At 47.0% G+C, this 27,951-nt stretch overlaps 1 protein-coding gene across 3 annotated transcripts; it reads right to left on the bottom strand.

Annotated features, from left to right (window-relative positions):
* Positions 1–231: 231 nt before the first annotated feature.
* On the bottom strand, positions 232–8,538 carry LOC132586161 (lens fiber membrane intrinsic protein-like). 3 transcript variants are annotated; one of them, XM_060258131.1, is made up of 5 exons: positions 8,404–8,538; positions 6,819–7,017; positions 5,354–5,518; positions 4,011–4,145; positions 232–415 (listed from the first exon to the last, which is right to left on the bottom strand). In XM_060258131.1, exons 2-5 carry the CDS (start codon positions 6,991–6,993, stop codon positions 354–356), a joined length of 537 nt encoding a protein of 178 aa, XP_060114114.1. In that variant the 5' UTR covers positions 6,994–7,017; positions 8,404–8,538; the 3' UTR covers positions 232–353. The 3 variants fall into 3 exon arrangements, with proteins under 3 accessions (XP_060114114.1, XP_060114117.1, XP_060114115.1); XM_060258134.1 differs by having other exon boundaries at positions 5,354–5,503; XM_060258132.1 differs by having other exon boundaries at positions 8,400–8,460.
* Between the last annotated feature and the right edge of the window lie 19,413 nt (positions 8,539–27,951).

The raw sequence follows: 27,951 nt of genomic DNA, 5'->3' as shown, positions 1-27,951 counted from the left end.
GGACTGGTTGCAGTTAGCTAATTCTAGATGAGGGAGGGGGAATGTTTGGCTTCCCTACAAAATTTTTCTTTCCTAATCCCTTGAGAGGAATTCTGGTTTACAGACAGCCTCTGCCCATCCCATTTGACTGTACAGGAGTGGATGGCTGAGTGAGATCTGAACTCAGGGCATCGTGGTCACACTCTACACCTCCAAGTAAGACCAGAAACAGGTAGAGAGGGGGGTTGTTAATCCATAACGGTTGTGCCAAGCCAGCATTTATTAAGGGAGCATTTTCATCAGAGGCCCCGCCCACCCCCATCCCCCTTCGGTGGGCACAGAAGCATCGCCGAGTCAGAGGGGCGGCTGCCACTTTAGCGGGTCCCTGCCAGCCGCTGGCATTCGTGCATCCTGTAGGCACACATGTAGAAGATACCTGCAAGAAAAAGGAGATGGGGAAGGGGAAAATTCAGTGCCATAAGGGTTCTTGCAGGAGCCGTCTTTACAAGCATTAATAACAAGACAACTGTACTTTTAAAAAATGAACTTGGCCCCAATGGGTTAAATTGTCTGGGCATCACGCAGGAGGATGCTGGGAAGTGTAGTTCTGCAGAGGAGTTGAGCTCTCTGTGGGAGGTATCGTTTCCCCAGCAACCACAACAAAACTGTCATATTGGTCCATGGAGGGTGGAGGGACAGCAGAGCAGCATTAAGGCCAGATTATTAGAGAAACTACCAAGTTACAAAAAAGGAAGCCAGCTTTTGAATTCACCAAAATGCTTCACGTCACTGGAGGTTCATCCCCCAAAAACGGAGAAGAGGAAAAGGTTTTTGCAAGCGTAGTGTGACAGATGAAGCCCTTGTCACAAAAATCTTGAGTGGGTGAGGTTGCCAGCTCTGGGTTGGGAAATATCTGGAGCAGGGCTTTTTTTTGTAACAGGAACTCCTTTGCATATTAGGCTGCACCCCCCTGATGTAGCCAATCCTCCAAGAGCTTACAGGGCTCTTAGTACAAAGCCTACTTTAAGCTCTAGGAGGATTGGCTACATCAGGGGTGTGTGGCCTAATATGCAAAGGAGTTTCTGCTACAAAAAAAGCCCTGAATTCTGGAGATTTGGGGGTCAGAGCCTGGCAAGGGCAGGGTTTGGGGATGGGGAGGGGAGGAATCTCAACAGGGTACATACAACACCATACAATCCACCCTCCAAAGCACCCATTTTCTCCAGAGGAACTGATTTCAGTCATCTGGAGATTCATTGTGATAGAAGAAGGTCTCCAGGTGCCACCTGGAGGTTTGGCAACACAAGTGAGAATCACGGGAAAATTGGCTAGAAAACTAGGCACTGCCTCTGTGAACACCAGGGATTTTTTTGTAGCAGGAACTCCTTTGTATATTAGGCTGCACCCCCATGATGTAGCCAATCCTCGTAGAGCTTACAGTAGGTCCCGTATCAAGAGCCCTATAAGCTCTTGGAGGATTGGCTACATCAGGGGTGTGTCGTCTAATATGCAAAGGAGTTCAGGCTACCAAAAAACCCGTGGTGGACACCAAAGTTTATGAGAGGAAAGAGGCAAGTGGTTGTTCATCTTCTGAAAAACAAAGAAGCCAGCAGGTCTTCAGCTCTGTCTTCAGCACTAATGACAGCATGCAAAGGCCCTTTTAGGGCAGAAAGCAGAACATTTCGATGAACGCATGAAGCTCCCTTATATTGAATCAGACCCTTGATCCATCAGCGTCAGTATTGTCTTCTCACACTGGCAGCTGCTCTCCAAGGTCTCAGGAAGAGGACTTTCACCTCACCTGCTGCCAGGTGCTTTTTAACTGGAGGTGCCAGGAATTGAACCTGGGACCTTCCGCATGCCAAGCAGATGTTCCACCATGGTCCCTTCCCCCCAGAAGTTCTAGGAAAGTGACTGACCCCCTTCCTCTGAGTGCTTTTTGGTGATCAAAATCAGTCCTTCCCTGAGCTGCTTTTCTATTCATGGAGGAAAATATATGAGTCAGACTAGAGTTTCCAGCTCGAGCTTGGGAAATTTCTGAAGATTTGGGAACAGTATGGGGATGGTGATGCTTGTCAAGGGGAGGGAGCTCTGTGAGATTGTGATACCAAAGAGACCACCTTCTGGAGCTGCCATTTCTTTCAGGGTGATTTCTGTAGTCTGGAATAATAGAATTAGAAGGGATCTTCATGGTCATCTAGTCCAACCCCCAAAGATTCGTTGTGATTCCAGAAGAACTCTAGGCCAGGGGTGGCCAGTGGTAGCTCTCCAGATGTTTTTGCCTACAACTCCCATCAGCCCCAGCCAGCATAGCCAATGGCTGGGTCTGATGGGAGTTGTAGGCAAAAAAAAAAAATCTGGAGAGCTACCATTGGCCACCCCTACTCTAGGCTATGTCTTGAAGTTGTTAACCCTATGGAGACACCTGGTCAGAGGCTACGTGTGACCTAGCAACCAGTGGGAGACCAGAGGAAATGGGGACATTGAGGGGGGGGGGGTTGCTGTCAGTTACATTGTGACCTCACTTCTGAGGAAAATCTGGAAGTGACATCATGCCTTGCTAGGAATCATTGGAAACTCTATAGTAAAATCCTAGTTTCCAGCCACTCCCAGAAAGGACTGCCATTACTTCCGGATTTTCCACAGAAGTGACATTATGCGTTGCCAACATGGTGCAAAGGGGTGCCATGCCCCCACCAACATCTTTCTCTGGTGCCCACCAAGTATTTTCAGAAAATGGGCAGGAACAGGTGGGGCTTGGCCTCACCCTCAAGTCTTCTGATTGGGCACTGGTAATTTGGCTGGCTGTGCAGATTTTTTAAGGATGTTGCTTTGACAGCAGCTGCTACCACAGCATAAGAATTTTCAGTGTGGAACTTACGACAAACTGGGACAGCCACTTTATGGCTGGCTCCCCCTTGTATAGCAGCCATTTTGTGGCTGTGCCCACCACGCTGTGTGTTCTCAAAAAGCTTTGGGACCCTGACATTACACCATCACCCAACAGTGATTTTTTTTTTTAGATAAATATTCTCTGCAGAATGAGGGGCAAGGGTGGAAGATCTCCTGTTGATACCCTGGCAACTCAGGAAATGGGGAAGTTCTGTTTTAGTGCCTATCTCAGTAGTACAGAAGGGTCTTTCTTTTAGGGATGCCAATCTCCAGGTGGGGCCTGGGGATCCCTTGGTGTTACAGCTCACCTCCAGACTACAAAGATCAGTTCTCTTGAGGAAAAAAATGGATGCTTTGGATGGTGGACTCTATAGCACGGTACCCAACAAAGGTCCCTGTCCTCCCCAGGCTCCATCCCCCAAATCTCCACGAGCTTCCCAACCTGGAGCCAGAGACCCTACTTGGGTTTACATATTGAATCATAGAATTCTCAAGTTGGAAGCGACCTCCAGGGTCATCTAATCCAACCCCCTGCACAATGCAGGAGATTCACAAATACCTCCCCCTAAATTCACAGGATCTTCATTGCTGTCAGATGGCCATCTAGCCTCTGTTTAAAAACATCCAAGGAAGGAGAGCCCACCACCTCCTGAGGAAGCCTGAGGAACCACTCTAACTGGAGGAAGCCACCTCCACTAAGGAACCACTCTAACTGCCAGGAAGTTCTTCCTAATGTTTTGATTTAATTTTCAACCTAATGTTGAGCCAGAAACTCTTTTGATATAATTTCAACCCATTGGTCGTGGTCCTACCTTCTGGGGCCACAGAAAACAATACCACACCATCCTCTATATGACAGCCCTTCAAGATGGTGATCATATCACCTCTCAGCTGCCTTCTCTCTAGGCTAAATATGCCCAGCTCCTTCAAGCTTTCCTCATAGGACTTGGTCTCCAAACCCCTCACCATCATCATCGCCCTCCTATGGACCCATTCCAGCTTGTCAATATCCTTCTTGTGGGCAATAGGAGTTTGACTAGAGATATGGGCATGTTCTACTTGGATCCAAGCCACAGAAAAGAGCTGCTGCCAACAACCTTTCTTTGGGCTACGCTGAGGGAAAGGAAGCTGAGAGATACCTGCAAAGAAAGTCATCAGTAGGGCGACCCAGCCCAAGATGTAGGACCAGGAGAAGCGCCACTCGCCAAAGCGCTTGCCCAGGAAGTTGACGGTGACTCCTGTGTAAATCCCCATCGCCAGGAGGACAAACAGTGCTGAGGAAGAGAGGGAAGAGGAAGGACGGTCAGTGTGATGCATGGATATCAGCCCTCCTCATTATGCAGCAAACAGAACACTCCTGGACTTGTATATTTGTATGATTTTTCCACACTCCCACCCCCCAAGTGGGGATCCAAAGCAGCTGATGTTATTCTCCTTTCCTCTATTTTATCCACACAGCAACCCTGTGAGGTAGGCTAGGTAGAAAGGGCACTAGTGGCTCAAAGTTACTTGGCAAGAAGGAGGAGGAGGAGGAGGAGAAGATGATATTGGATTTATACCCCACTCTTCACTTTGAATCTCAGAGTCTTAGAGCAGCCTACAATCTCCTTTACCTTCCTTCCCCACAACACAGAATCATAGAGTTGGATGGGACCTCCAGGGTCATCCAGTCCAACCGCCTGCACAATGCAGGAAACTCACAAATATCTCCCCCTAAATTCACAGGATCTTCATTGCTGTCAGATGACCATCTAGCCTCTGTTTAAAAACCTCCAAGGAAGGAGAGCCCACCACCTCCCAAGGAAGCCTGTTCCACTGAGGAACCTCTCTAATGGTCAGGAAGTTCTTTCTAATGTTGAACTGGAAACTCTTTTGATTTAATTTCAACCCATTGGTTCTGGTCCTACCTTCTGGGGCCACCAAAAACAATCTCACACCATCCTTTATATGACAGCCCTTCAAATACTTGAAGATGGTGATCATGTCACCTCTCAGCCGCCTTCTCTCCAGGTTAAACATGCCCAGCTCCTTCAACCTTTCTTCATAGAACTTGGTCTCCAGGCACCTTGTGAAGTGGGTGGGGCTGAGAGAGCTCTCCCAGAAGCTGCCCTTTCAAGGACAGCTCTGCCAGAACTATAGCTGACCCAAGGCCATTCTGGCAGCTGCAAGTGGAGGAGTGGAGAATCAAACCTGGTTTCTCCCAAATAAGAATCGGCACACTTAACCACTACACCAAACTGGCTCCCCAAACTTCCATGGCAAAATGGAGGCTTGAACCTGGGTCTCTCAGAACCTAACCCAACACTCTAACCATTACACCACGTGGGTCTGCAAGAAGGGAAGCGAATAAGCCTGGTATTAGCCTCTCACTCTCCCCAGTCGATTACTGCCTGCCCAGCCCTATGCAGGCTTCTGTAGGAAGTAGTGCCCAAAGTGCCAAGCTTTGAATAGGGACCATGAATGATAGAAAAGGGGGACTTACTGGAAGCGAAAAACAAGATGCCAGCAGCAAACGATCTGTTGAAGCGCTGAAAGGTGGAGAACTGGGCAAAGGAGAGGATGCCCGTGATGATGCCCGCAAAGCAAGAGAGGGCAGAGAGGATCATGAAGGCTCGGGTGGTGTTCCAATAGGCTACGGGAAATAAGACTGAGAGCAGTTGACATATAGGCAATACCAAGCTAGGAGAACTTTTTATGTAACATCACTGTTTTTGAGCAAAATGTTGATTGAGATGGACAGGAATAGGTTGTATCGGCCCTTTCCCATTCAGTGTCGCCCCTGCGGCTGGTGGTTGGCTGGTTTTGCACTCATTACAGCGCTCTTTGCAAACAAGGTGACTTTTTTTTTTTACTTGAGGAACAAATGGCAGCCACCCGCTGACAGACAAGGCGGAAGTCATGCTCGATCCCTGTCCGTGGTCACTCCCTAAGTAGCAAGTTTATTCCTGGTCTGCGGAGCCTGATTATGGGTTTGTTTTTTCCCCTTGATCCCCACCAAGTGTGGCTGAGCTAAATAATAATAATAATAATGCAAACTGGCTAATAATAATTAATTATCTTATGGCAGTGTGTGTAGTATAGCCAGGAGATTCTAAGATTGTCTGACTGCTAGACATTCTAGCTCTTTTAGTGTTACGCACCACTGGGTGGCGACCTAGACTCGTTTTTTCTAGGTGAGATATTTCAGAGGTGGTTTGCCGTGGCTTGCCTCTACGTCACGACCCTGGTATTCCTTGGAGGTCGCCCATCCAAATACTAGCCAGAGCTGATCCTGCTTTGCTTCCATGATCTGACGATACCAGGCTAGCCAGGTCAGGGCTAATGATAACAGAAACCTGCCACAGAATCTTAGAATCTCAGAGTTGGAAGGGGCCATGCAGGCCATCTAGCCCAACCTCCCTGCTCAATGCAGGATCACCTTAGAGCAGGAGTGGCCAAACTGTGGCTCAGGAGCCACATGTGGCTCTTTCACATATATTGTGTGGCTCTCAAACCCCCCGCCACCCCATTGGCTAACTTGGAGAAGGTATTTAAAGTTAAAGTTGCTTTCTTTCCACCTCTCCCTCCCATCAACCTTCCTTCTTTAAACAAGTTTGGCCACCCCTGGCCTAGAGACCATCCCTGAAAAGTGCTTGTTCAGCCGCTGCTTAAAGACTGCCAGTGAGAGGGAGCTCACTACCTCCCTGCCAATACCATATGGCTCAGCAGAGTCCTCAAGCACTTTATCGAGGGTAACAGGTTCCTCTAACAACGTGCAGAGAGTTCATTCCCTTCTGATTAAGTTACCCTACCCTACCCTTTACTTTTGAGATTGCAAGCAGAGAACCTGTAACTCCCAGGCAGGCTCAAGGGCCCAGCTACCCATCCCAATGAGCTACAGAATTTGAACGCAGGCCTGTGCGTAAACACACCTCCCCCCGGAGCTCCCATTCCGAGCAGCCTCTTACCGATGCTCTCCACCTGCATGTAGCATTTCCCAGACACACAGTATCTCCAGAGTCCCTGGTGGGAGAAGGTCCCTGCCAGCCGGTACTGCATCCAGTAGTCGGTGACCGTCGAAATCACCAGGAGGACGTTCCCCACGGAGGCACAGAACAGCCCCCCACCCATGAAGCTGTACATCTCGGTTTACTTCTGAGGAAACAGCTGCTGGCAGAAGCATGGGGCTTAGAAACAAGGGTGACGGTTACTCTCTCCGGGCACACCATCCAGGATTTCAGAGGGGAGGCAGGAGAAACTAGGGTCAATTCTTTGGACACATGGTCCAAGGACAGCTTGGAGAACCACAACAGTTGCCCACCGGTGTACCATGGGGGGTTATCAGTTATTCCCCACTTTTTACCTCGGGGGTACCCAAATTGGCTGATTGATTTACTACAAGGAGTTAGCCATGTTAGTCTGTTGCTGCAAAATAGTAAGGAGTCCGGTAGCCCCTTTAAGGCTAATAAATTTTATTGTAGCATAAGCTTTTGAGGAACACAGGTCTCCTCATCTGACGAAGAGAACTGTGTTTCTCAAAAGCTTATGCTACAATAAAATTTGTTAGCCTTAAAGGGGCTACTGGACTCTTTGCTGAATTACATCTCCTCTAATAACATCTGTTCCCATAATTCCACGTATTCCAACATGCTTGACCTCTAATTTTCAACATATACTAACACACCTTTCTTTTTTCACACTCACAATTAGTCAACAGAGTTGGTTTGATTGAGACAGAGGATATGAAATATTGGTTTGTTGTACCCAAGTATTTTTTTTAGATTCCTTAAAAGTATACTCTATTTCCCAATTGTAGTGATTACCGGATTTATACTTTGTATCTTTCGTCATTTCTAATTGACCACTGCAAGTTCCAGTCTTTTTAAATTGAAGTACTCTGTATGCAACTGTCGTACCCTTATCCTCTGCCTTTCCTTGTGGCAGCTTAGAGTAATAGTTAAAAAGCCAGCTAAAAACTAGCTACAAATAGCACTCTCTTCTCCTGCATTTTACCCAAAGGACCCCGTAAAGCAGTTTAGGGGGAGAGGGACTGGCCCACCCATCAGCCAGAGAGCCACCACCATAGCAGGGATTCCAGCCTGCAGTTTTGAGATCCTAGTCCGAAACTCTAACAGCACTGGTAGTTAATGCATCCTTTATCCCACTTTTCGGCTCAACGGGAACACAACACAGCTTACATAGAACAGGAAAAGGCAATAGGAAGAAATGTGGACAAAGCGAAGCATAAGGAAAGTCGCCACCCTCCCCCCTGCCCCAAGCCATCCTGGGCTAGGCTGATACCCAACGGAGTTGGTCCATCAAGGCTGTGTGAGCCACGGGCTCCGTGCCAAAGGTTCAGCTGGCACCTGGCCATCAGCGGGCAGGAGAGGGGGGTTTGGTGGGAGAGCCAGGAACCTTCATCGGGACTGCAAAGCTCTGACCTTTGGTTAGTGGATCATGATGCATGTTGTTTGGAGACTCGTGGCCCATTCCTTATCCTCCTGCCCCTGGCTGCCCATCCCCAAAGTACCTATCCATCAATTCTCCACTTACCTGTGTATCCCGGAGTCTCTTTCCCTGCCCGTCTCTCCTCTTGGCTGAGCTGACCCCTGCCCTTTTCCAAAGCCCCCCCCCCCCGGATGTTTTGCTGACTCTGCCTGAACTTCTCCGTCCCTTGCTGAGAGCCACAGGAGAGTGACAGAGCGGGGGAGGCACTGCGGCTGATGGTTCCAGAAGGCAAAATTTGCACCGACAGCAAACGGCCTCCAGTATTGTGAATGAAATGTGCTGACTGCCCAACGGCGAAGCTGGGTTTGGGCCTCTGGGTAGGCACTGGGAATAGAAGGGATGACCCCCACTCCAAAAGCACCGTACTCTCTCGGATAGCATAAAGAAACGGAATTAAAGCAATCCAGCTGCATTGTTGTCCGTTCTTTGTGCTTAAGTAAAAAGGTAACGGTAGACCCCTGTGCAAGCACCAAGTCATTACCGACCCATGGGGTGATGTCACCAAGGGTTTATCATAGGCTGACAAAGTGGAGCGGTGGGAGAGGCTGTGGCTCAGTGGTAGAGCATCAGTAGCAGCATTCAGAGGGTCCCAGGCTAAATCCCCGGCGCCTCCAGTTTCAGGACTCTAATCTGGAGAGCTGGGTTTGATTCACTCCTCCTCCTCCTCCTCCTCCATGTGCAACCAGCTGGGTGACCTTGGGTCAGTCACAGTCCTCTCAGAGCTCTCTCAGCCCCACCTACCTCACAGCAGGGTGTCTGTTGTGGGGAGAGGAAGGGAAGGTGATTGTAAGCCACTCTGAGAGACCTTCGGATAATGAGAAAGTGCGGTATAAAAACCAACTCTTCTCCTCCTTTTTATTCATAAGAACATAAGAACATAAGAGAAGCCATGTTAGATCAGGCCAATGGCCCATCCAGTCCAACATTCTGTGTCACACAGCGGCCAATATATATATATATATATATATATATATATATATACACACACACACATACACACTGTGGCTAATAGCCACTGATGGACCTCTGCTCCATATTTTTATCTAACCCCCTCTTGAAGGTGGCCATGCTTGTGGCCGCCACCACCTCCTGTGGCAGTGAATTCCACATGTTAATCACCCTTTGGGTGAAGAAGTACTTCCTTTTATCCGTTTTAACCTGTCTGCTCAGCAATTTCATCGAATGCCCACGAGTTCTCGTATTGTGAGAAAGGGAGAAAAGTACTTCTTTCTCTACTTTCTCCATCCCATGCATTATCTTGTAAACCTCTATCATGTCACCCCTCAGTCGACGTTTCTCCAAGCTAAAGAGCCCTAAGCGTTTCAACCTTTCTTCATAAGGAAGGTGTTCCAGCCCTTTAATCATTCTAGTTGCCCTTTTCTGAACTTTCTCCAATGCTATAATATCCTTTTTGAGGTGCGGCGACCAGAACTGCACACAGTACTCCAAATTAGACCGCACCATCGATTTATACAGGGGCATTATGATACTGGCTGATTTGTTTTCAATTCCCTTCCTAATAATTCCCAGCATGGCGTTGGCCTTTTTTATTGCAAACGCACACTGCCTTGACATTTTCAGTGAATTATCTACCACGACCCCAAGATCTCTCTCTTGGTCAGTCTCTGCCAGTTCACACCCCATCAACTTGTATTTGTAGCTGGGATTCTTGGTCCCAATGTGCATTACTTTGCACTTGGCCACATTGAACCGCATCTGCCACATTGACGCCCACTCACCCAGCCTCAACAGATCCCTTTGGAGTTCCTCACAATCCTCTCTGGTTCTCACCACCCTGAACAATTTAGTGTCATCCGCAAATTTGGCCACTTCACTGCTCACTCCCAACTCTAAATCATTTATGAACAAGTTAAAGAGCATGGGACCCAGTACCGAGCCCTGCGGCACCCCACTGCTTACCGTCCTCCACTGCGAAGACTGCCCATTTATACTCACTCTCTGCTTCCTATTACTCAGCCAGTTTTTGATCCACAAGAGGACCTGTCCTTTTACTCCATGACTCTCAAGCTTTCTAAGGAGCCTTTGATGAGGAACTTTATCAAAAGCTTTCTGGAAGTCAAGGTAAACAACATCTATCGGGTCTCCTTTGTCCACAAGTTTGTTTACCCCCTCAAAGAAATGTAACAGGTTAGTGAGGCAAGATCTTCCCTTACAGAACCCATGCTGAGTCTTCCTCAATAACCTGTGTTCATCAATGTGCCTACTCATTCTGTCCTTGATAATGGTTTCTACCAACTTTCCCGGTATTGAAGTCAGACTGACTGGCCTGTAATTTCCCGGATCTCCTCTGGAACCCTTTTTAAAGATGGGGGTGACATTTGCTACCTTCCAGTCCTCAGGAACAGAGGCAGATTTCAATGAAAGATTCATGTGATGGAAAAGATCTTCAAGACCCTAGAGAGCCGCTGCGTGTCGCACACTTACCTGGATAGATGAAGACTGTGACTTCTTTAAAGGGCTATGGCTCAGGCTTAGAGCATCTGCTTGGCAAGCAGAAGGTCCCAGGTTCAATCCCCAGCATCTCCACTGAGAAAGCTCAGGTAGTAGGGGGTGGGAAAGACCTTGACTTGAGGCTCTGGAGAGCCGTTGCTTCTCAGAGCAGGGCAAGGCTGATCTTGGTAGACCCAGGATCTTAGTAGAAGGCATCTTCTTCTTTAAAGGGCCGTGGCTCAGCAGCAGAGCATCTGCTTTGCATGCAGGAAGTCCCAAATTCAATCCACAAGATCAGGCAGAATGGAGAGGGGGAGAAGTCACATCAAGCGCTGCTGCAGGTTTGAATGAGCAAACCTGAATCTGATAGACCAAGGGTCGGGACTCAGCCTAAGACAGTTCATGCCATGGCTCAGCATCAGAATACCTGTTTTGTGTCATGACCCGGACAGCCCAGGCAAGCCCAATCTCATCAGATCTCAGAACCTAAGCAGGACTGACCCTGGCAAGTATTTGGATGGGAGACCTCCGGAGAATACCAGGGTTGGGAGGCAGAGGCAGGCTGTATCAAGCCGCTTCTCTGAATGTCCTCCATTCCCCAGTAGGGGTCGCCAGAGGTCACCACGACTTCCAAACACAGGGGCACACACACATACACACAGAATGCAAAAGAAACAAGGCAACCCAAGAATATCTGCTTTACATACAAGGCCAATTCCTTGCATGTTCAGTTAAAAAGATCAGAACATTGGACTCTAGTTCAAATTCATGCTCAGGTCATTATGTTCACTCTCAGCCAGGCCTACCTCATAACATAGTTGTAGGCAGGGGTCATTTCATAAGAAAAGCAGTGCCGGAGCTCATTAGCACAACTCATTTGAGAGCCAGTTTGGTGTAGTGGTTAAGTTTGTGGACTCTTATCTGGGAGAACTGGGTTTGATTCCCCACTCCTCCACTTGCACCTGCTGGAATGGCCTTGGGTCAGCCGTAGCTTTAATAGGAGTTGTCCTTGAAAGGGCAGCTGCTGTAAGAGCTCTCTCAGTCCCGCCTACCTCACAGGGTGTCTGTTGTTGGGTGGGGGGAGAAGTTTGTCAAATCTTAGATTTCAGCAAAATTCTCACAGGGGGGTTGAAAATGGAGCCAGAAGCAAGTATTTGGGTAGGGGTGGATGGTAAGAAAAAGAGCACAATAAAATTTAGAAGTTTTGGAGCTTCGCTCCTGTAAACTCCTGCCCAAAATAAGGCCTAGTTGTAGGATAAAAATGGGATGGCTCCAGTAGTTAGAGCACCCACAAAGCAAGCACGAAAGTACAGGTTCAGTCCACAGCATCTCCAGTTCAATTGCTCATCTGTGCCACCTAGAGGCCATTGGAGGAATAGGCAGGATACTTAATACCTATTAGTATTGTACCAATAGGGTACAAAGGTTTTCCCAGAACACACAAGTAAACACCAAATAACTGCCCCAAAGAGTTTGCGAACAGGCAGATTAGACACACCAGTAACAGACCTGAGTGAAATCCTGAACGCATTTATTCAGGACTTCTTCTCATAGAGTTTGATGGCATTTAATTTCTAATAAGCGCGTTTAGGATTGCAGCTAGAACTGGCTTGTGGGTATTCAATCAGCAAATCTGTTGATAGAGAGCCGGTTTGATGTAATGGTTAAGTGTGTGGATTCTTATCTTGGAGAACCAAGTTTGATCCCCATTCCTCCACATGCACCTGCTGGAACGGCCTTAGCTCTTGTAGGAGTTGTCCTTGAAAGGGCAACTTCTGTGAGACCTCTCTCAGCCCCACCTCACAGGGTGTCTGTTGTGGAGGAAGGAGATAAAGCAGATTGTAAGCCGCTCTGAGACTCTGATTCAGAGAGGTGGACGGGGTATAAATCTACAGTCATCTTCTTCAGAATGCAACTTTTGCTTCTAACTACTGATAAGGGGTCATTTTGAAAACTGACAAACCTGGACACGTCTTCACCTAAGATCTCCTGCAAAGGGATCTGAGGAAATGTCCCTAAGTCGTGTGTTCAATGGCTACCTTTGCATTAAGTGTTTCTTCATGTCTGTAGCTTCAAACCACTGCATCTTGTTCCAGCTGTTTTTCCTCCCACCCAAACCCATCAGCACATAACAGGGGGGCCAGTTAAAAAGTGCATTCATGAGTGCAGAGTGGAGGTGCTGAAAGCCTCTGAAAAAAGCCCACCAACTTTTTAAAAACTGGAGCAGCCAAAGGATCGTGTTCTTGCATGCAGCCACAAGAGGGCGTCAGTGGATCAGACTTCATCAGCACATAGACGGGCTCAACCCTTAGTGGTTTAGCACAACTTCAAATGTGTGTGCATGAATTTGGCATCCAATACCATCCATCCCATCTAATTTATATCCCACCTTATGCCAAGGAATTCAGGGTGCATGGTTCTAGCCCCCTTTAGTTTATTTAAGAATATGAGAAGCTGTGTTGAATCAGGCCAGTGATCCATCCTGTCCAACATTGTGTCACCCATGTGCCATCAGAAGGTCCACCAGTGCGGCCAGAACTCCAGATGTCCTCCCACTGTTCCTGCCCCCAAACACCAATAATACAGAGCATCACTGCCCCAGACAGAGTGCTTCATTTATACCTTGTGGCTAATAGCCACTGATGGACCTCTGCTCCATATCTTCATCCAATTCTCTTGAAACTGTGTATGCCTCTAGCCCACCGCCACATCCTGTGGCAGTGAATTCCACGCTTTCATTACTCTTTGAGTGAGGAAGTCTTTCCTTTTATCTGTTCTAAGCCTACTGCTCATTAACTTCATTGAGTACTCATGCGTTTTTGTACTGTGAGACAGGAAGAAAAATGCATGGGATTGAGAAAGTAGAGAAAGAGGTACTTTTCTCCCTTTCTCACAATACAAGAACTCGTGGGCATTCGATGAAATTGCTGAGCAGACAGGTTAAAACGGATAAAAGGAAGTACTTCTTCACCCAAAGGGTGATTAACGTGAAATTCACTGCCACAGGAGGTGGTGATGGCCACAAGCATGGCCACCTTCAAGAGGGGTTTAGATAAAAATATGGAGCAGAGGTCCATCAGTGGCTATTAGCCACAGTGTGTGTGTGTGTGTGTGTGTGTATATATATATATATATATATATATATATATATATATATATATATATATATATATATATATATTTTAAAAATTTGGCCACTGTGTGACAGAGTGTTGGACTGGATGGGCCATTGGCCTGATCCAACATGGCTTTGTTCTTTTCTCTGCCTTTTCTATCCCATGCATAATTTTGTAAACTTCTATCATGTCACCCCTCAATAGTCATTTCTCCAAGCTAGAGCCCCAAGCACTTTAACCTTTCTTCAGAAGGATGATGTTCTACCCCCTTAATAATTTTAGTTACCCTTTTCTGCACCTTTCCAGTTCTATAATATCTTTTTTGAAGTGTAGTGACCAGAACTGTGCACAGTATTCCACAAATTTATTTAGGGAGGGGCTGTGACTCTGTAATAAGAGCATTTTCTTGGTATGCAGAAGGGCCCAGGTTCAACATCTGGAATCTCCAACTGAAGGGACCAGGTGACTTTACCTGAGATCCTGGAAAGGTGCAAACAGTCTGAGTAGACAATATACCAGGGGTGACCAAACTTGTTTAACATAACAGCCACACAGAATAAACATCAGATTTTTGAGAGCCACAACAACGTCAGACATTTGAGAGCCATGATGAAGGAAGGAGGGGAGGAAAGAAAGCAGCTTTAACTTTAAATGCATTATCCAAGCTGCCGGCTGGCTTGGCTTAGAAAAGTGATTTAAAGAGAGAAATGCCTTATCCAAGCTGGGCAATGGGGCAGTGGGGGCTTTGCGAGCCACACAATGTGTGTGAAAGCCACATGTGGCTCCCGAGTTGCAGTTTGGCCATCCCTACAAGATACTGACTTTGATGGCCCAAGGATCTGATTCAGTATAAGGCAACTTCACCCGCGCAACAACCATGCAATGTAGGATCGATGGAGAGTGACTGATTCCAGGCTACCCTGCAAACATCCATTTCCCTAGTGCTGTGACACCACCACATCAGCCCTGGAATCGAACATAAATTAAGTTCACAATCCCTCCCGTCCTCCACTTTAAAACTGTCACAGGCCATGCAGATTTAGAGAATTTCCCATCATGCCCTTGGGCTGCCACTTTATTTACTGCGCTTTAATCCACCCACCTTCCAAGGAGCTCAGAGTCGCAGGCCAGCCTCTCCCCTTGTTTCTTTGATCCCAACAAATCCAAGATAAGGCTGCTGTCTTTGCAGCAGCAGCTGATAAGATTGAAGATAATTTTGTGAAAATGTGGTTACGTACATAGGCTTTTGAAATTGTCAGATTTTTGAGCTTTTAAAAATTGCTGAGTTTTCTCTCCTAATCCCACATACACTGTCGTTTGTACCTACTGCCTGTTCAGGCGATGTGTATGGCTCATAATTTAAACCTTTGTTTTTCAAATGGGCTGCTTGTACAAATTGCCTCTTTCTACACAGGGGCATGGAATGAAGGAAACTGGCTGTAGCTTCATGAGGTGGCAAAGAACGTAAACCAGGTTTTCAGGGAAACATTGGAAGGCCTTTCTGACAGAGCAGTTCCTCTATGGAACAGGCTTCCTCGGGAGATGGTGGGCTCTGCTTTTTGAGGTTGCTAAGCAAAGGCTAGGTGGCCATCTGACAGCAATGCTGATTCGGTAAGCTTAGGCAGATCATGAGAGGGAGGGCAGGAAGGGTTACATCAGGGCTCAGTTCTCTTGGCCCTTTCTTACACGCTCAGGGAAATGATCGCCACTTTGGGGTTGGGCAGCAATTTTCTCCAGGCCAGTTTTGCCAGGAATCCTAGAGGTGTGTTTTGTTGTTGTTGGGGTTTTTTTGCTGTGTGGGCTTCGAGCAGAAGGCGTGGGGTATTTCTGCACTGTGCTGGGGGCTGGACTAGATGACCCTCAAAGCCCCTTCCAACTCGATGTCTCCAAAGCACTTCTTCATACGGCATATGGCTTGTGGAACTCACTGCTACCAGCGGAAGAGACTGTCCCTAGCACAGGCGGCTTTAAAAAGGGATTCCAAAAATTCATGGAGGGTAAGTCTGACTAGCCCTGCCCTGAGAAGCCTGAAATAGCTCGATATTGTCAGTTCTCAGAAGTGAAATGGGGTTGGGCCTGGTTACTACTTGGGAGACCCAACATGGAAGTCCAGGGTTGCCAAGCAGAGGGAGGCAGCCACAAGCCACCACCTCTGTCTCTTGCCTTGAAAAGCCTCTGGAGTTGCCATTAATTCACCTGTGACCTGATGGCGAAAAAAGGTCTCTCAACAGCTACTCACCATGATGCCTAAATGGAACCCCCATATTCAGTGGCAGTGTATCTCTCGGGGCTTTTTTTTTGTAGCAGGAACTCCTTTGCATATTAGGCCACACACCCCTGATGTAGCCAATCCTCCTGGAGCTTACAGTAGGCCCTGTACTAAGAGCCCTGTAAATTCTTGGAGGACTGGCTACATCAGGGGACGTGGCCTAATATTCAAGAGTTCTGCTACAGAAAAAGCCCTGGTACCTCTCAATACAAATGCGGGAGCCGATTACAGGGAGTGCTCCGACCGCCATTTGTAGGCCTTCCAGCAGTAGCTGGTGGGTGTTTGAAACAGGATTCAAGGGTGGTCTATGGTTCAGATCCAGCAGGTCAGCTCTAACATTTGCTGATGTAAACAAACATTTGATTGTTCAAAAGAAGCAAAATTTAATCTCTGAAACGTGTTGACCTTACTATTCCATAAAAAAAAAAAAGCAGCAGCAACAAGAAGGAATTCCAGGCAGATAATCTTGGATAAAACAGCCACACACACTTTGTTCAAAAGTGACGCCAACTTCCTCTTTATTGCAGTAAACAATAAATGAAAAAACCATATATTTAGCAACACAACTTTCTACATCTGTTTGACCCATATGGCTCAAAGGAAACAAAAGATTAAGCCCAAGGAGAGGAAGGGGGGGGGGGGGGGTTGATTGAAGACTTCCAAATGCGCACACATAACCTTTTAACATACTTGAAAAGATTACATAACCTGAACTCCAAACCAACAGAGACTTAAGGCTGACAAAATAGTCCAGCCCTACTACAAGACATATGCAGGGGTATTTTTCCCACTCTCCAAAACTAACAAATAAAAAGCACAAGCTAAAATGTATTTGCTTCTATAGAAACATTTGGCTATACTGAACAAAGAACTGCAGCAGACCTTACCATAGCAACAAGAACACTGCTCAAAATGGCACCGCAGCAAATTCTAATTCTGAACGTCTGAAAAGGAAACACTACACAACACCTCGACACCATCACCTGCTGAGTCCTGATAACCCTCTTTGCATGGCTGATAAGGACTGAAAACTCTTTTCAAATCAGCCACTGGGAATGAACGATGCCCATTCCCCGAGACCCCGGCGCTCTCAAGTATCAACCCCCAGAAACTGCAACGTGTGTGTCTGCACATAGCGCTGACCTCCTGGCTTCCCCCTACTCCCAAGATTTCGGTTCCCCCCCAGCTTCATTCTCTGGGGACTGCTCCTCCTCATCCAGCTTGGACGACTCCACATCCGTGTCGATGACCAGATCTGAGGAGCCTTCGGAGCTGGACTTCTTCGGCAGATCGGAGTAAAGGTTCTTGAGGTAGGTGACGAACCCGCCGTTTTTGCTCTGATCCGCGACCAGTGGCTTGCCTGCAGCAGCGTTGGCCTGGGCCTTGAAAGCCAACTCTGGGAGAGGAGAGACCGACACGCTTGGTTTGGGATGATCGGCAGTAGAAGCCCAATCGTCTTCTTTGGGAAGCTCAGCTGGCGCATCAGAATGAGAAGAGCCAGAAACAGCCCCTGGCCTGGCAGAGCTCTCCTGTTCTCTCTCGTAATCCGTTTCCCAGTCTTCTCCATTCTCCTGAGCTGGGTTTGCTCCACCATCATCTGCAGGCTTGTCCAGGAAACTGGCTGATTCTTTTGTTCCCTGACCTTTCGGCCAGCCCACCTTGGCATTATCCATAGACTTTTTGGCATCAGGGGCATCCCATGGTGGCCGAAAACACCCCTCTTGCGACCTTTTATTGTTGCTGTAGTTGGAGCGGAAAGGAGAGCCTTCTTTTCTCCGGTCTTGGGAGCCTAACCTCCAGGAGGCTGAATCGCCTGTGCCGTTTCTCCGGTCACCCCAGGCCCTGCCGAAACCCTGCCGTTTGCCTCGCCAGTTATCCCCGTTATCACGCCCTCTTCCTTCCCCTTGTGGCTTCTCCTGCCAGCCCACTGAGGACTGGGGCCTCTTCCAACCCCCTGCTGAGTTAGCGCTAGGCCAACTCTTCCCGTCTCTTCGATAACTACTACCATCCCTGCCATGCCTGTTATCGTGGCTCTCTGGGACCCCTACAGATCTGCCATGATCTCCTCCATACTGATGGGTTCCGCTGGGCTGGTGGACGCCATGGCAAGCAGAGGAGCAGCCACAGCAGTTTGGCACACACTGAGCAGCTGAGCCATGCTGGCAAGCGGAAGGAGGCCCTTGCCCGCCGTGGACGGACTCAAGGGGCAGAGCATGCTGTGCTCCTCTGGCAGCACTGTTGAGCAGGAAGAGGAGAACGTCCAGCCGCACTGGCACCACAACGGAGGACTGGTTGGTCGGAGACAACATGCGGCTGCGGGAGTAGGGCTGGAGCTCCGACGATCCTGATAGCAAAGGTTCACTGGATGACGAACAGGGTGATATCAGGACTGGCTTTTCATTGATGGAGCTGCCATGGGCTGGGTACTTTTCGGCCATGATGGGGTTTTCAATGCAATTCTTGACACAGACAGCAATAATCAAGGAACTGCACAGAGAAGGAGAAAACAGAAAGTGACAGAACACTCATGCAGGGGTCGTCTGCTTTTTCTTAGCCATCGTATTTAATACAAGGCAGGGTCTTTTACCTGGCATTGCCAACTTGGGTTATTCTTATGAGAACCACCCACTGCAAAGTAGCACAGGGAGGGAGAAAAGCCAAAACGTATTACAAATTGTTGTAGGGAGCAGGGTGAAGGCAAGGCCTGGCTCAACCAACACCATGAATGTATGCAGTAGCTGACTGGCTAGTCCATATCCTAATACTGCATGCATATAGTTGCTAGGCCATATTCTATTCTGACTTGGCCATATTCTAATAATACAAGTCTGCAGTCGCTGATTGGCTTGCCCATATTCTAATACTGCACTTGCCCATATTCTGGGAATACATCTATACAGTTGCTGACAGGCTAGCTCATATTCTAATAATGCATGTATGTAGCTGCTGACTGGCTAGCCCATATTCTAATACTGCACTAACCCATATTCTAATAACTCATGTTCGAAGTTGCTGACCGGCTAGCTCATATTCTAATAATGGACATATGTAGTTACTGACTGGCTAGCCCATATTCTAATGATGCCTGAATGCAGATGCTGACTGGCTAGCTCTTATTCTAAAACCACACTAGCTCATATAATAAATGCCTATATGTAGATGCTGACTGGCTAGCCCATGTTTTAATAACTCATGAACGCAGTTGCTGACTGGCTAGTTCATATTCTAATATTGCATGTATGTGCTGCTGATTGGCTAGCCCGTGTTCTAATACTGCACTAGCTCAAATTCTAATTATGCACGCATGCAGTTGCAGACTGCCTAGCCCATATTCTAGCACTACTGCAGTAGCCAATCATGGAGCACTTAACTGCACACAGTACTATCTGGGCCACACGTAACTTCCAGTTACCACATCAACAAGCTACCTCACCTGCAGCTGGCGGCCCTTCTATACAACTTTTTCCCATGCCCCCCCTTCCCCCCATCTTTTGACAGAGTTCAGCCGACACTTGCTAATGGGATCTAGCATTACTGCTGGAAAATCAAGTTAATCCAGTCGCAAAGCAAAATCCAGATGCCTTTTTTTTTTTTTTTTGCAAATGAGCGTTAAGACCATTTGGAAGACCTTATCCATTTCCTTGAGTTGAGATGCCACCAAAGACGTCTAAGGTTGCAAGACAGAGGCAAGCAGTGGCGAACTCCCTCTGACCATCTCTCACCTTGGAAACCCTACAGGGTCACCTTGGAAACCCTACAGGGTCACCATAAATTGGCTGCAATTTGAGGGCACTTTCCATCACCACCACAGAATTCATGCGGTTGTACCACTTCAGAATGCAGGTGACTTGAATGCTTCCAGGTATAGGGTGTGTGTGTGGTAGGCCACATTTTGGGCATGAGCTCACAGGAACGGAGCTCAGGAACCTCTACATTTTATTGTGCTCTTTCTTTCTCAGCCCTTCCCCCCCTGCCCCGAAATACTTGCTTCTGAGTTCCATTGTTCAAACCCCCTGTGAGAATTTTGCTGAACTCTTTAAGATTTGACAAACTTTCTAATATTTCCCTCCACAAAAAATGGGAAAATAACTAAAACATATCAAGCAGACAGATGGAAATCTTCATCATGCCACTGTGGCCACATAGGAGAAAGTAATGTTCAAAGAATGATGGGAGTCAGGTTTTATTATGACAATTATAATTCAAGAAGCATTTTAAGGCAGTTGCTGAGCTGATATAATTTAGTGCACCTTCTGGTGATGTCAGGGGTATGTGGCATGTGCAAATGAGTTATGCAAATGAGTGGCACTAATGAGCTCTGGCACCTCTTTTTCTACGAAATGTCCCCTGGTGGTAGCGGGAAATACACCTCTCCCTTCAATGTAGTCAAACAGAACGAAGAGAATAGAAATGCCTCTGCCTGGTGTGCTGGTTTTCCAAAGAAGTTTTGATGCAAGGGAATGTATTAGACCTGCAACCAATACAAAAGATGCCTTGAGGCTAACCTCGGAAGGTGGTCTGGTTTGATTCGTCCCTCCTAGTTGGTCCTCGGCACACACAGCGGTGTGCCAGTAATACCAAACCTTTGCAGAAAAAACACCTGACATAAAGCGGTTTCACAGATTCGGTACAGCAAGGTAGTGTTTGATTCGGCTAAGGTGAGTGATACCCAAACCCATTTGGATCCGTCGCAATCCAGCCAACTTAAGCCCAACATACATCACATTTTTTTAAAAAGTCCAATCATTTATTTTAATCCCTTTACAAAATATAATATAGTGCAGGGGTGCAAACTCATTTGTTATGAGGGCCAAATGTGACATAAATGAGACCTTGTTGGGTCGGGCCATGTCGGGTTGGGGCAGGCCATGTCAGGCCGGGCCATGTGTGTGCCTATTTAAGATTAGGTAGCAGAGATATAAATTTTATAAAGAACACAGACAAACAGAAATATATATTTTTTAAAAAACTTAAAACATGCTGAAAATGTTAGCATTCATTGGTCTTAAGGATGCTTTCTTTGTATTTCTCCCATGGGATGCAGGGAACTAGGCAAAGGTAGCTCTGGCTCTTTCCTTCCTTTCCCAAGGGACTGGGGGGGGGAGCCTCAGCCAACAGAGGAAGAGATGTTTCGCTCAGTAGCTCTACTGTGCAATTGAGAGAGCCTGGCAAAGCAAGCTATTCCTCCCCCCCTTCCTCCCTAAGGGAAGAGCCTCAGCCAATGGAGAAAATAGAGGTTTTGCTCTGTAGCTCCTGTGCAATTGAGCAAGCCTTGCAAAGCAAGCTGTTATGCAGAAGGAAGCAAGAGAGAGGGTGAAGGAAGAAGATGACAGCCAGTTGCTCAAGGGCCTGATAGGAGCCCTCCGAGGCCCTGATTAGGCCCCCGAACTGCATGTTTGACTCGATATAGTGGGTTCACCACATACACAACACAAAACATCTAATTCAGGGGGCTGCCTTTTCTGGAGCCCGGCAAGGATTTTTAGAAAGTGGGTGGGGCCATATGTGCCTTTCCCCTCAACAAGGCTTCTGATTGGCTATGCAGATTTTTTTTAAATATGGTTTTGGCAACAGCTATCTCCACCGCAGAAGAATCTTCACTGTATGGCTCAAGTTAAGCAGCTGCAGCTCTTTTGTGGTTGACTCTGCCTCCCACAGCAGCCATTTTGTAGCTGCACCCACCATGCTGCATCAGAATTCCAAAGGTGCCTGCAGGCTCCAAAACGTTGAGGAGTGGGGATCCCTGGTCTAATTCCTATGCCAAACACAAGTACACACTGACATGTTATTAGAAGAAAGTGTGTCTCTCTGCAATCCATAAGATCCTTTAATGCAAACCCAGGCACATAATTTTTTTTAAAAAAAGAACTCTGGTCATGCAGCCCATGTGGGTTTTTTGTCCTGCCGAATTTCCAATGTCCTCAGACAGCCATCACAAAAGCAAGAATTTTCTGTTTGGATCTGAGTCTATACACATGTGCAAAAACACTAGTCACTAACTGGCTTGGAAGGACAAGTTGCAGTTACAAAGCTAAAAACTGTTCCTCAGCGCTGCAACGTGGTGACTAAAAACACCTATATTTGTCATTTGAACCCTAAAATGCACAAGGACCCACTGAGCCACACCCCAAATGTGTGTTTTTATTTTTACCACCTGTTTGATAAGAGGTAGGGTTACCATTACCACCAGATGTGTCCCCTTTTCAAAGGACTTGTCCTCTTTTTTGTGGCTCTTAAAAAAAAATGATGGCTTTTGGGTTTGGAGATTAGGAATAGTCCTAGTTAGTAGCAATTATCCCAGTTTAAATGGTAGGGGCAGGAACTCATTTGCATATCAGGCTACACCCCCTTACACCACCATTGTTTCACAGACCTTTTTCTGTAGAAAAAGCCCCGCAGGAACTCATGTGCATATTAGGCCACACTCCTTGGTGCAAAGCCAGATGGAACTGCATTCCTGCTGGAAAAAAGCCCCTAAGTAGGCATATTTAAAGAGAGATTTGTCATAATGATCCCATGTTTGAAGTAGTCAATTGGGAAGTATGTTCTCTTATTTGCTTTTCAAAATATGGTAACCCTAAGAATGGGATTAAGGTTTCTGGCTGATTGTGACTGCAACCATTTCATATGTTTTTCTGTTCTTTTCAGCCATCATTTTAAAAGCCAAAATAAAACAAAAGTCCAATGCCACTTTACACATTTATTCCAGATTGCATATTTTTTTTGTGTGAATCGCTCTGTCAGAAAATTTACTGCGAACTCTGCTAGAGTGTACTTGGAAACCTGCTCTATTTTGCCACTAGAGAAGAAAATGGGGAGTTAGCTAATTATTTTATTTTACTTATCTAAAATATTTTAATACCACCACCCAATCAGGGTCTCTCCCAAGGTGGCGAACATAAAATCAAATTAACATTTTAAACCAAGCTAGTTTATAACTGAGAAACAAAAGGTTACCTACCATCCATCAACCAACCCACATGAAAACTGAGAAAGAGTGCAGATAGATTATTTGTAGCATGTGAAATCCACTGAACAGGCCAAAATCAGCAATTGGACGCTAGTTGTGCATTACCTAAGGAAGAAGAATATTAAACGGATTAAAATTTCAATTTAATTAAACCTCAACCTTTCCAAACAAGACGCTTATTAAAGATAAAACGGGTCCGACACAGAAAACCAATAAAAAAATATACCAAGCATGCTGAAAGCACAACATTTCATGTTAACAGCTCCATTTTTCATAACGGTCAAATCGTAATATTCGGCTTCTCGTGTTTAGTTCAGCGGCCACTCCCCTATTCCCTGCAAACCTACAAGATCGCTGTCTCCTCCAACCGGCCTCTTCCTAAACTTTAATTTCCCTTTCCAGTTGCAGTTTGCAAAGGACCTAACAAACTGGGAATTGGAAGCATGGATTTGGAACAAGGCGGGAGCCGAGAAAAAAAATATGCATCCCTGAATCACGCAGGGTTGCTCGAAGGGCGTCGGGGCGAGGGCCTGAGCGTTGGATACTGTCTGCAACCGCACATACAAGACGATCCTGGATGGAAAGGGGTTACAGAGAAGCTTGTCTAGGGGGATTCGGCCGGGGTGGGATAAATTTGCTAAACTGCTGGAGCGTGCCCAGGGAGGAAAGGCGTCTTCTGCGCACCTTTACCTGCAAGACGAGTATGGCACGTTACGAGCAAGCTCCTGCGCGAGCTTGTTCTCAGTCCCGTGCCCGCAAGAAGGCGTGCCCATGTGGACCAGCGCGATGGGTGTGTCTTGCTCGGTGAGGCCGGAGTTAAAACAAACAAAAGCCCACGGAGCACAGAAACTTCTCTTGAAAGCATTGGGGAGCGTTAGGAATAAACAGCCTTGAGGGCAACTGTGGAACTAGAAAAGGGGCAAAGATTGCAAAATCTCGCAATCCCCCCAATACCTGCGATTGAAAAATCTTGCAATTTTTTTGCTTGCAAAATCCCAGCTCACAGGCTTCACCAAGTCTTGCCGATTGCATACTATTGGAGCCCCCCCAAATACCAGGGGGCCCCCTCTTTTGTTCCCGCAGCCTTCAAATACCCGTAACAAAAATTTTGTTTGCAAAATCTCTTTCTGGCGCACAGGCTTCTGTAAATCTTTTCCAAATATTGTAGATTGCAAACTGTTGCAATCCCCCCCCCCTCCCAATACCTGTATCGTCCCTCTTTTGCTTCGGCAGTCCTTCAAATACACAACTGCCTTTTCTATACCTCCGCTGATTCTTGCTCATAGACGATCTTATTGAATCCCTACTCTACGCTTGGCGCGATTGAGAAACGGGTTTACCACCGGACCGGGGGTTTGGGGGGTGGGAAGCGGAGAATTAGGGCAGGCATGGGGCTAAAAGCTCGAGCGGGGAAGATGTAGGGCGGGGGAGAGATAGAGACAGGATGATCCTCTAATAACAGAAGAGTCTGACTGTGGTAAGTGAAAATAAATGCGGAGCGGGCATAAAATCGGTGCAATAGCTGAGTGCTCCCTCTTTTCAGAATGGGTTCTCCCCACCACTCACCTCCCAGAGTTCGGGAGTCTGTCCTAGGCGTAAACTTCTCAGGTCTGCAGGGGTGGAACTCACTGTGGATTTGACACCGGGTGGATGGGGGACGGTTATTTGGGACGCTTGGGGATAGCAAAAGACACTCGCAAAGCTGTTTGGCAGGGAACCACCTAGGTGCAATCCGCCTTGAGTTCCGAATCCTGGGAGAAAGGGGGACGACGGTAAGTAACGGAAAGAAGTCAAATACATAAATGCACAGAATTCTGCTCGTGCCATGCTGGGATCCAGCAGCAAGGTCCAAAAGGAGGGTGAGTGTTAGGTGCGTTTCACATGCCGACATGCTACACTAAATAGTGCGTTTTTAACTGGATTTTTACTGTATAAGAATAGCGAAAATCCACTTGCAAAACACATTTAGTTTAGTGTGAATGTACCCTTAGACTGCAGTCACACGCACTAAACAATGCACGTTCAGTGCACTTTCCAACTGGATTTTGACAGCAGGAACTCATTTGCATATTATTTATTTATTATTTATTTATTACTTTACATTTATATCCCGCCCTCTCCGCAAGCGGACTCAGGGCGGCTTACAATATCATAAAAACAATCAATTCCATAAAACATATAAAACCATAATACACTTATCAGTTTAAAACTATTTGCGCTGTCTCAATCCAGTCTGGCGGTAGTGGGTTCTGACTATGATCGCCAGCTTCTGCAGGATGTCCGGTGGCAGCCCATTTTCAGTCAACCAGAAAAGCCTGTCTGAACAGTTCGGTCTTACAGGCAACACCCCTGATATCTCCATTGTTTCACACGGATTTTTTGCAGCAAAAGCCCAGCAGGAACTCATTTGCATATCAGGCCACACCCCCTGATGCCAAGCCAGCTGGAACTGCATTCCTGCTAAAAAAAAAAAAAAGCCCTGATTCTCTGCAACATAATCATGGAATAACACTGCAGCTAGAAAGGTCTCAAGAAACCCACATACACACACACACAGTGGTAGCCCTTTATTTAAGAATAGTATTTCCACCATGAAATCTAATGCACATGAAAGTGCCTTGTCTTACTGGTTTATCAGAGTGTGCATGCTGCTTGGCTCGGGGAAAAGTCTTCCATCGCTTAGCAAGCTTTTCAAAGCAGGTCTACTCAGAATCCCTGTTCAATGAGACTTCTCTCTGTAAAGTGGCATCAATTCCCAGCCGACTTACGGCAGCCTCATAGGGTTTTCACGGCCAGTGATTAAGCAGAAGTGGTTGGCCATTGCTTTCCTCCGCAGAGTCTTTCTTGGTGGTCTCCCTTCCAACCTGGCTTATTTCCCAAGATATGGTGAGATCAGGCCACATACCATGCTACCATGCCTTTTTTTGTAGAAAAAGCCCATCAGGAACTCATTTGCATATTAGGCCACACCTCCAGCACCAAGCCAGCTGGAACTGCATTCCTGTGTGTTCCTGCTCCACCACCCTAAAAAAAAAGCCCTGCATGGTACCTTCTGTTCCTCAGTGGGGCTTATCCCCAGAAAAATATTCTAAGGATTAACACTGTTATAACCTGAAACCTTTTTGACTGGAGAGGCTGGTGATTGAACTTGGAACTTTCTGCATGCAGAGCAGATGCTCTACCCCTGAGTGGCAAGGGTTGCCATCTCCAGCCGGAAGAGATCAGCTCCCCTGGAGAAAATGGCTGCTTGGAAGGGTGGCCTCTGTGGCATTGTATTTGTCTGAGGCCCCTTCTCTGCCAGCTCCACTTCCAGAGTCTCCCGGTATTTTCCAACACAAACCTGGCAACTCTATCTTGATTGTCCGGAGATCAACTGTAATAGCAAGCGAGCTGCAGATACCACTTGGAGGTTGGCAACTGAAGCTGCAACCACCCTGGACAGAAGGGAGCATGGCTTGTGGTAATATACTAGAAGCACATTCTTTCTTGATGCTCCAAAGCAATTCTTCCTGTCATTTCATGTCTTGATTAAGGGTGGAAAGTGTTGTCAAGTCACACAAACTTACAACAACTGCCATAGGGTTTTTACAGGTCCTATTCCATCCTGCCCACCAGGGTTTTTCTCAACACCTGAAGAAGATTGTCTCCATGGTAACCCACCACCACCGCTTGACCTTTGAATGGGATTGCCCACTGGGGAGAGTCAGGACTCCCAGCTTCCCTTCCAAGTTCTGAGGCCTTCCCTCTGTGTCTCCCGAGGTCCAGCACCTGGTCACAAGGAGGGACAGTTCACTCTCTTGTGCGCTCCTGGAGGAATAGCCACTTGCCGACTGATTGCTTTCCCCCGGCCTCCTTTTTAGAAGAGCACGCCAGAGATGGTGGAGGTCTATGTGGGAAAGAGAACCACTACCGGGATCTAAAGTTATAAAGTATTTATTAAAAAAGAAAATGTTGACAAGCATACTTTTAGCACAGCACCAGACTGAGCAAGGGATTCAAGAAAGGGGTAAAATACAATTCCTCTGACCCTCTCTATGCATATCCTATCAGGCTCCTTTTGCTTCAGATCTCTACAGAGTTACCTTTAGCCTGAAGCTTTTTCCAGCTCTTTAGGCCTCGATATGGCCAATGACCACCTTCTCCAGACCTCAGTTAAAAAGTCTCACTGCTCTGATGGCCCCAGAACAAAAGAGGCCTCCTCCTTGCTGCAAGGAGTTTTTATCGTATCTCTTTCTTCACCCACTGACCAGGTCAGGCCAGTCAGAGAAGCTCTTCCTGAAGTCTCCAGAACTCCTTGCTGAAGCCTCTCTAGGATTTAACTCTTCCAAGTCTTTGGTCTCTGCTTGAAGGGAGGGGGGCTTGACCATCTCTGTCTAGACCAGGGGTGGCCAAACCGTGGCTCAGGAGCCACACGTGGCTCATTCACACATATTGTGTGGCTTTCAAAGTCTCTATCCCCTGTTGGCTGGCTTGGAGAAGGCATTTTTCTTCTTAAATCGCTTCTCCAAGTGAAGCCAGCCAGTAGCTTGGAAATTCAATTTAAAGTTAAAAGTTGCTTTCTTACCACGTCTCCACCTTCCCCATTTTCCTTCCTTCCTTCCTGCCTGCTTCCAAACATCTGACATTCATGTCTTGTGGCTCTTAAACATCTGACGTTTATTCTGTGTGGCTCTTACATTAAGCAAGTTTGGCCACCCCTGGTCTCGACCTTATCAGCATTTGTGTGAAGAAGGGCTGAAATAAGTCTGGAAAGCAATTGGACTGACTTCTCTTTCTACCTGTTCTCT

This window comes from Heteronotia binoei, chromosome 17 (assembly GCF_032191835.1).
Source record: "Heteronotia binoei isolate CCM8104 ecotype False Entrance Well chromosome 17, APGP_CSIRO_Hbin_v1, whole genome shotgun sequence".
NCBI classification, from domain to species: Eukaryota; Metazoa; Chordata; class Lepidosauria; order Squamata; family Gekkonidae; genus Heteronotia; species Heteronotia binoei.
Note: the sequence above shows the minus strand (reverse complement) of the source record. Positions and strands in the feature narration are given on the sequence as shown.

Coding starts and splice junctions, on each gene's coding strand:
- LOC132586161 (XM_060258131.1), bottom strand. CDS start 6,993: ATGTACAGCTTCATGGGTGGGGGGCTGTTCTGTGCCTCCGTGGGGAAC. Junction 4,146..5,353: donor CATCTTGTTTTTCGCTTCCA/GTAAGTCCCCCT, acceptor TCTCTTCCTCAG/CACTGTTTGTCCTCCTGGCG. Junction 416..4,010: donor ACTGATGACTTTCTTTGCAG/GTATCTCTCAGC, acceptor TTTTTCTTGCAG/GTATCTTCTACATGTGTGCC.